At 36.9% G+C, this 9691-nt stretch overlaps 1 protein-coding gene across 1 annotated transcript; it reads right to left on the bottom strand.

The window, feature by feature from the left end:
- Positions 1-231: 231 nt before the first annotated feature.
- LOC114397506 (40S ribosomal protein S8-like) lies at positions 232-2833 on the bottom strand. Its single transcript, XM_028359564.1, has 5 exons — positions 2714-2833; positions 2507-2579; positions 1255-1585; positions 661-830; positions 232-577 (listed from the first exon to the last, which is right to left on the bottom strand). The coding sequence occupies exons 1-5, from the start codon at positions 2715-2717 to the stop codon at positions 502-504; spliced, it is 654 nt and encodes a 217-aa protein (XP_028215365.1). The 5' UTR covers positions 2718-2833; the 3' UTR covers positions 232-501.
- Between the last annotated feature and the right edge of the window lie 6858 nt (positions 2834-9691).

Consider the following 9691-nt stretch of genomic DNA (forward strand, 5'->3'; position numbering starts at 1 on the left):
GTAATCATTTCAATGACAAATTTATCCTTTTGTGCCACAGATTATTTTATTAACAATGACAAAAATCGAATATATTTATTGTACTCTTTACACTTTCAAAAACTAAATTTTATATTTTAATCTTCCAAAAACACATTCCCTTGTTAATGAATTACATATTCAGAGACAAAAATGACTATTTACCCTTAAAAAAATATTTCTACGAGAGAATATTATGGATAGGATAATCAGTAATTTCAAAATCAGCGCAGTTTTGTTCTCTTATCTGATGATATGGTAATGACAAGTAGAATACTCATGCATCCCTGTCTCAAATTATCAGTAACAAACAAGTAAAACAAAATTTGGTTGAAATTGGCATAAAACTAATAAAACGTTCACACTAAGGATGTCCTATGGCATCACCCTAAAGGAGATCGACCAACAGTCAAAAAGCGTACATCTTGAATTGTACCAACTTCCAAGAACTAAAGCCAAATAGAAGTTCATAAAACACTAAAATTAAGCAGCACCCTTTCCCTTCTTCCTCTGGAGTTTCTTCATGTAAAACTCCAGCTCCTTACCTTCCAGAATGTACCTACACAATTTTGGCAAAATAAGAAAAGCAAACAAAACATTACCATGTTGGAACAAATATAGACAAATCAGGTTTGAGCATACCCATCAGCCCTGCCACATTGTCCAGGACGAGAAGAAATACAGGCCAACAATCGGCCACCACCAAATTGCTCTTCAATGTGGGAGTCAAGTTTCCGATCTTTCTGGCGTTTCTCAAGTTTTCTCTGGACATGGTTACTTTTCTTAGTTTCTTCAGCAGCAGCCTCACCCTCCTGCAAGTTTGACATCAAAGGGTCAGGAAACACACATCAGATGCAGGCTATTCAATCCAAAAAATTACACCTGTAACATTCAGGCATTCATCATAATTCAAAAGTTTAATTTTATTCATAAAAAGAATAATACAAGTATTGTCAGAAATCAAATAATTGACCCAGCAAGTAACCATGATTCCAACTATGAATTTATTTTTTTTAGAACTCATGCATTCAATGTAACAACTTTTAGGAACTTGTTGTCCAGAAAGCAGATCCAGAGTATGAAACATAAACAACAATGCATTTTGCCATCTATTCCAACATATCACTCGCCCAATATTATTCAACAGCCAAAAAGTATATCTATTTCAAGAAATAAATGATAGAGATAGACCACAAGGGGGGGAAACATAAATGAACACAATTTACAAAGTATCACCTCAGTAGAGTCCTTCTTGGATGCCACTTTCTTTTTTCTACCAATTTCAACACCATAGTGCTGAAGGTACCACTGCTTGAAAGGAGCAGCATCAACCTGAACAATAGCATTCTTGACCAGGGTCTGAGTTCGCACAAGCTCATTGTTTGAGGCATTGTAAACAACATCTAGAATACGAGTCTTGCGAGTAACTGCTTCACTACCCCATGAGTAATTGCCGGTATCCAACCTCAATGCCCTCCATTTAACATTGCCACCTCGAACACGAATCCTCCGGATAGTTTTGTTGCTTGATAACTTGGTGTTTGCGGCCTGACGCCCAAGCTCATACCTATATGAATCCAGAAAAAATATCTTAGCTAATATGTATCAATTGGGAAATTGGGATAGAAGATAGAATGTAGCTACATGCTCAAACAAAATGTCAAGAAACATATAAAATAATCCATAGTAGGTTCAAATAATCTCCATTAAATTCAAGATCTAAACAATGTTGCAACATTGAAAATATTAGCCATGTTTAACAGCAAAGAACAATAATTCATAATGCAGAGATGATAAGTATTCAGCTTGCAGTGAAATTGGATAGCTGCTATGTCACTATTGTGGTTCACAATCAGTTTTCTTTGTAGAGAATATCTTACTCACACCATAGTTGTAGGCCCTCTGTTTAGATATGAATATGATTATATACGATTATTCTTAATGAAGAAAAAAAAACATTAGTATAACAAAAAACTATACATGCTATACGATCATTTATGTAGGAGGATTGGAAGCTGAGATATAAAATTTCAGACAATATATAGTCACGTCCAACTGTCCAAGCAGCAAAAAAGGTGAAGGCGGTGCAAAAGATAAATAAATGCACATGCTCATTCATGAAACACCTCAATATCCAGTCGTGAGAATAGACCGTTAACATGGAGACTGAAATAGAGATTCTATCTATCACAACATTGGCAGAGTTTTCTATGCTTCTCTGGTTGTGAACAGAAGAAACAAAAATGAAAAACACATTTCTAAATTTCAAATTTGTAAATGAAATAAATTCAAATCTTAACCAAAGAGGGAATTGGCTCAGCATGACTTTAACTCGAATTACTACTAAGGTAACCATTTGAAATCCCTATTTGCCTAATATAATATAAAAACCTAGATCAGGCAAATACACTGGCAGATACGAACTCATTCATCGCCTTAAAAGAAAAGAAAAATCAAATTCAAAATAGCTCTAAGAAAGTGGCATTACTTTCTCTTCTTTCTCCAGGCCTTCTTCTTGCCACCAGTGGCACGCCTCTTGTGCATGGAATCCCTAGAAATACCTGTTTAAAAGCAATAACATAGCCCATAAGAAAAGAAATTCCACAAACACACGCAACACGTAGTTATTTTGGGCAATTGAACTATGAAAGATCGAAGGAGAAGAAACGATGGTGAAATGAAAAGAAAACAATACCCATCTTGATGGAGCGTCAACACTCTCCCTCCTCCCTCTCTCTCTCTCAAAGCTTCCTCCTCTCTGGGTGCGCCCCCCTCTATGATAAAACCCTGAATATATATGAAACCCTAGTTTGATATGTTGGATACAGACCCCGCCTCATTACGGGTCAACCAATTGGGCCCCAATTGGGCTTTCTTGCAAGCTCACCCACATCTGACCTGATACAGCTTCACTTTGGGATATGCTAGGTGCAACAAGCAATATTGCTGGTGCACCCAGCAATTTATTGAATGGGTCATTTTGCCTTTCATTTAAAAAGTTAAAAACGTCTTTTTTTCCTCTTTCGGAAGCATTCTGAATTCTTCTTTGCTGCTGCTTCTCTTCTCTCTTCCACGACGAGCCTCCTGCGTCTTCTTCTCCGCGAGCCCGGCTGCTTGTTTTCGCTTGGACGCCATTTGCCTTCGAGGTAGGTGCCCTTAACCTTCCTTTGGTTTTATTATTCACTATAGTTGTAGCATTTAGGGTAGGTTAGTGGAACCTTAGGGTAGAAGACGCCGAAAAAAATGGGGAAAGGGTGGTTACGGTGGCGCCTTCCGGAAGATCCGTTTCGGGTTCTTCCGGAACTTTCGGAAGAAGGTGTTCCGGAAGAACCCTTCTTCCGGAAGTACTGAAAGGTCTTCCAGAAGAACTGGTTTTCCGGAAATCTTCCGGAACACCTCTTCCGGAAGTTAGTTTTTTTAAAAAATATTGTTTTTTTTTAAAAAAATAGTGTATTTTATTTATAAATAAAGTTGGTTATTTGTATAAATTAAGTTGGTTATTTTTGTTAATTGGTTTTGTTTATTTTTTATATCATTTTAGTTGAGTATTTTACTAATTATTTAATTTTAAATTAGTTATGTAATTTTTTATAAATGAAGTAGTTTATTTTTATAAATAAAGTTGTGTGTGATTTGGAAATTTTTTTTAAAATACTAATTATTTTCTATAAATGATATAAATTAAGTTGTGTATGTTTTGAATTTTTTTTTCACATTTTTGTTTTATTTTTATATATAATTTTAGTTGTGTATGTTTACTAATTATATATTTTGAAATTAGTTGTGTTTTTTTTTTATAAATAAAGTTTTTTATTTTATTATAAATAAAGTTATTTATTTTATTATAAATGAAGTATTTTTTTATAAATTAATTTGTGGATGTTTACTAATTAATTATTTTTACATTAGTTGTGTTTTTTTTTTATAAATGAACTTGTTTATTTTTTTTAAAATTAAGTTGTGGATGTTAAATAATTAATTATTTTTACATTAGTTGTGGTTTTTTATAAATGAAGTTCTTTTTTAAATTAAGTTGTGGATGTTTAGTAATTAATTATTTTTATATTAGTTGTTTTTTTTTTATAAATGAAGTTGTTTATTTTTTTTTAAAATTAAGTTGTGGATTTTTACTAAATAATTTAGTTGTGTTTTTTTTATAAATAAAGTTTTTTAAATTTTTTTTTAAAATTAAGTTGTAGATGTTTACTAATTAATTTTTTTTACATTAGTTGTGTTTTTTTATAAATGAAGTTGTTTATTTTTTTTTAAATTAAGTTGTGGATGTTTAATAATTAATTATTTTTACATTAGTTGTGGTTTTTTATAAATGAAGTTTTTTATTTTTTTTAAATTAAGTTGTGGATGTTTACTAATTAATTTTTTTTACATTAGTTGTGTTTTTTTTTATAAATGAAGTTGTTTATTTTTTATAAAAAATTATGTTGTGTATGTTTTCAAATAATTTGATTTAAATTAGTCTTATTTGTTTATAAATAAACTTGTTTTATTTTTATAAAGAAAGTTGTGTATATTTTGACTGAACAAAATACGTGTTCCACATGATTTGCAGATCATGGCTAGAACACGAGGTTTAGGTCGTGCTATAGGTAAACTTATAGGCAGAGATAGACATGATGACCATGATGCAGCTGATGTTCCCGAGAGGCATAGGCCTTCTGCCTCAGCCCGTAGGCAACGGGTTCATCAGATGAATGTGGATGCACGTGATATGGCTGAGGACGTTGCTGACATGACTGAGGATGTCCCTGATCTGGTTGAGGAGGCACCTGAGATGCATGCGGACGTACAGGGTGCTGATGGTGCTGAGGGGTCAGATGTTGATGATGCTGAGGGATTCCCTGGTGGGCCATGTGACCCGTCAGTACTGACATCATTTGCGAACCATGTTGCACATGCTGTTTGGAGTGGACAGGTATTTTAATTTGTTAATTATTTATCATTGTTGATTTGTTTGTCATTAATTATTTTTAATAATTGTATAATTTGTACTTCAAATCAGGAACGTCCTGATTTGAAGTTGGTGTCACATGGGAGGAAGGTGACATTGATTGTGAGGCCAGTGCCTGAGATTGAAGGACTGGTTGGTGCCACAGGATTAAGTCCACTGATTGATTGTTCAGTTGTTACTGGCGATCCTGGACTTATATCCGCATTTGTGGAGAGGTGGCACAGCGAGACCAGCACCTTCCACCTTCCGGTAGGAGAGTTGACGATCACATTAGATGATGTGTCGTCACTCCTTCATTTGCCTATCACTGGCGCGTTGCACAATTTTTATGCTCTTTCTATGGAGGAGGCGATATTTTTGCTGACAGAGTTGCTTGAGGTGTCTACCGAGGAGGCTAGAGTCGAGACAGCACTGACACGTGGGGCATACGTACGACTAGGGTGGGTTCGAGACATTTATGGGATGAGATGTCAGGCCCGACAGTGGATTGTAGCAGCTCGTGCTTATCTGCTGCACCTGGTCGGTTGCACTCTTTTTGCTAATAAGAGTGCAACATACGTGCATGTGGTTCACCTAGACGCTTTTCGTGACCTCGGTCAGAGTGGTGGTTATGCTTGGGGAGTTGCCACGCTGGTTCATATGTATGACCAGTTAGATGAGGCTTCTAGGACCACCACACGACAGCTTGCGGGGTACCTGACTCTATTACAGGTAAATTTTGTGTTTTTTAATATGTTACGTTCGATTATGATTTAAACATGTTTTTATGTTGTGTTAACCTCTTTTTTTGTGTAGTGCTGGATCTATGAGCACTTCCTTAGTGTGCACCAGTGCGTGACAGATGATACATACCAGGAGACGTCCCCACGTGCTTCCCGGTGGTTAACGTCGAAGACGCACATGAAGGGAATCACAGGAGCACCTTACGGGGCACGTTGTGATGCTTTGACCGTCACAGATGTGTCCTGGTTGCCGTACACTAAGCATCGGGGGGTTAGGTCCTTTGAGCTAATTTCATCATTCCAGGGTCAGCTGAGATGGGGTCCTATGGTGGTCACAGCTCGACCGGAGAGGGTGGTATGGCAGTTTGGTTACATTCAGAGCATCCCTCCGCCGCCTGTTAGTGCTCGATTGTCACATGATGATATAGATGACGGGTGGATGCATTTTGCGGAGCACGTACTACCTATGGCTGAGCTTTGTCTAATGCCTGGGCAGGTATCTGCGGATTACATGGAGTGGTTTTTTCGCATATCTCACACATTCATGATACCGACCCAGGCAAGTGACCAGCCCAGAGATGCACCAGCCGCAGACCCTGAGGAGTACATACAGCCGCCTAGCCCCCAGGTTCCAGTGGCATTTGACCCCCCTTGACATGCAGTGGTAAGATTTTTTGCGCGTTTAATATTTGATAAGTTGTTATTTATTTTAAATTTTATAATAAATGTTTTTAATGACTGTCATAGGATGATTACGACGGATATGAGGCGATTGCACAAAGGTTGGAGCGTGTGCTCAACCTTAGGATGGTCACTGCAGGCACAGAGTTATATGAGATTATGCAGGACTGTCTGACGATCGCTAGAGGGGGAGCCAGTGCTGATGGAAGTATCAGGGCTCGTCAGAGACGCCGCACAGAACATTGATTATTGCATTTATTTTTTGTTTTGTAGTTGACATGAATTTTTGTATTTGTTACACTTTTTAGTTTAATATAGTTGACTTGTTTTGCATAGTTTATTATTTTATGATATTAACTGACGTATCGATTCTGATTCCGATCGTGGTCCTTAAGCGAAATTTTGGAGTGTTTTAATTTTTTTTTTTTAAAAAGTGAAGCTAAAATCATGAGTTTTGTTCGTAAGAATTACATTAAAAATAAATGTTTTTATAAAAGAGGCAGGAAATCCAAAAAAATAGGAATCGGATCCTTTTTCTGATGTTTAAGTACCCATGTTTGGGGTTTTTTTCCATGGGTGTGCGAGTGCCGTAAGACAATGGAGGGCCGCTATTTCTCATGTTTGGACGTCAAAGAACCCAAAAAAATTATTCACGTACCCCGGTTCCATCAAATAACACATAAAAACAGAGCTAGAAAATCCAAAAAAATAGGAATGAGACCCTTTTTCATGTTCAAGTACCCATGTTTGGGGTTTTTTTCCGTGGGTGTGCGAGTGTCGTAAGACAATGGAGGACCGCTATTTCTCATGTTTAGACGTCAAAGAACCCAAAAAAATTATTCTCGTTCCCCGGTTCCGTCAAATAACACCTAAAAACAGAGCCAGAAAATCCAAAAAAATAGGAATCTGACCCTTCTAAGTATGCGTAAGGTTTTAAGGTCAAACAATTAAAATAAATTATCTTTGGACCATTGAAACAACACATTGAACTTTATTATGGGATTTAAACACACCGTAAACAGATAAAGGTTACATCAATGAAAAAGCAAAAAAATAAACATTGCATTCAGTTGTTTAGCGATGTCGCAGTCACCTCGTCTTCGATTTTCACAACATATTTAGTAAAGACAGCTAAAATTTCTATTGGTCCATATTTTTTCCAGTAATTAGATTGTACTAACACCTTCAACAGTTCTTCATTGGTCCTCAGCTCATTTATTTCATATTTTATAAGCGTATCTGAATACTCAAAGCGACCTGGTTGGCAGAAAAACAATCGTCTTACCGTTTGTGATTCGTGAATTCCAAGAGGGGGAATCCCTTTAGGTGCAACTTGCTTTATTAAATTCTTCAGTTCATCGATGGTACATGTTGAAGAAATTTGAAATTTCTTAGGATTTTTTCTTGTGAACGCGCATCCAACAAATTTGTTCTACGGTGGCATGTTCCATTTCCCGTTGTAATACAGGATCACGTCATGAGTACGGGGCATAGTGCGTTGAAGTAAGTTTATTATTCCATTTGGTGTTCTTCCAACGGCGCATAATAACTCAATCGGACCAACACAAGAAAATTGATCATTACACATTAACATTGTGTTGACATCGCCATCATTTATCAATTTCATACACTGAAAGCGAATTTGGTTACCTGTATCGGTGAATGGCTTCCGGTAGTGAATTTCATCCAAAAATTGTTTGTCGGATAGTTGAAGGGTATTGTGTATTCTGGTTTTTAGGCTTGCAAAATCACAACTGTTTGGTACTCGAATGGGCACCGGAGTTGAAGTTTGGAAGTAAACGCCAGTATCATTATGAATAATTGATCCATTTGGAAAAATGAAAGCCAACCTTGAGTTGACAATCGTCTGACTGCTAGTTTCTCCTAAAAATGCCATACTTTGTGTATCAATTGGGAGACTGTGTGAAAGCAAGATAATGTGTGATTTATTAGTCGTGTCTGCTATATATATAAATGGTTGTGACCGAGCGATTGCTTCACTTTGTTTACAAAAAAATAGACACGCGTGAACATGTTTCGTGTTTATGTTTCCTTCAGAATGTGTAGTCAAGTCAGTCAATGTGTTGTCGCGCTCAAACTTTAATACGCATGCATGTCATTATGTGTTGTCAATTATGACAATGATGTATGCTACACGCGTAAATGATTTTTGTTGGACCAACAATTTTTTTGCTTAACGAAACGAGTACTTAATAATATTAATTGGTTAGTAATGGCTTACAACAAATTATATCGCATAACGAATACAATGGCGTAAAACAATGCATGTTCAGTCTTCATTTAGGTCGACATAGTGTCTTTTGAATGACATCAAGCTTGTGTATTGCTGCATTTTACTAATATATGGAGTTGCCCACTGCTTTGCCAGAGAATAACAATTGCTTGACCACAACAATGCTGGAGGCGGTAAGGGACAATGGTCTTTCAAATAAACCTGTTGTACATGAACAAAGATTATATCATGCGGTGACCGAGTCAACTGAACCAGCGAAGTCATTGCATAATTGTTATACTAACTACATTCAATGTACCTGAACAAAATGATTTCTAAACACGTGACCGACACATATCATGCCGTGCCCAGAAGAATCAGGTGGAGGTTGACTTCTAAGAGGAAAAAATGTCATGCTTTGTTGTTGAGACAACGATACAAGGATTACGTTATACCGTGATGCAATCACATATCCCATCTCCGTTATATCCATCCACTTGTCCACACTAACCTGAATCAACCAAACATACACATGTAAGTTTATTAAAGTTTGTTATTAAAAAAATTAACCTAAAAACATACCTTCGAAAACCCATCAACAAGCAGAGACAACTTTAATTGTTCAAATCTCTCTGTGCCACCGAAGAGGTTCATCTCCTCACGCACTAACGGCCACAAATCTTCCCCCATACCTAATAAAGCGGCAATGGACCGATATCCACAGTTACCGTTCGCTTTCACATCCACAACGTCACGAATGAAACCTTGAATGAATGGCGCAAATTGATCCAACATCGGGATGATCCTTGTTGGCTGAGGCGGTTCAGAACATGATGCACTAAGTTTGACTGGAGAGTTGCTGCTTTGAACAGAATGAAAAGCATCAACATACTCCCAGTAAGACGAATCACGCTTTGTGGATCTTTGACTTCTTTTCATCGATTTCTTCGGTGCACCTTTAGTGTTGACCTTTGACGGAGGAGGGCACATAGAGGTGTGATCAGGGTATGCAATTTCTCAAAGTTTACTCTTCAGGTTTACTCTTCAGGTTTACTCTTCAGGGCACAT

Source organism: Glycine soja, chromosome 18 (genome assembly GCF_004193775.1).
Source record: "Glycine soja cultivar W05 chromosome 18, ASM419377v2, whole genome shotgun sequence".
In the NCBI taxonomy this organism is placed as follows: Eukaryota; Viridiplantae; Streptophyta; class Magnoliopsida; order Fabales; family Fabaceae; genus Glycine; species Glycine soja.

What these genes read in the sequence shown, in the direction of transcription:
- LOC114397506 (XM_028359564.1), bottom strand. An exon ending in GCCTGGAGAAAGAAGAGAAA is followed by an intron (nt 1,586 to 2,506) that starts GTAATGCCACTT and finishes GGATTCATATAG; the next exon opens with GTATGAGCTTGGGCGTCAGG. An exon ending in CAATGTGGCAGGGCTGATGG is followed by an intron (nt 578 to 660) that starts GTATGCTCAAAC and finishes AAAATTGTGTAG; the next exon opens with GTACATTCTGGAAGGTAAGG.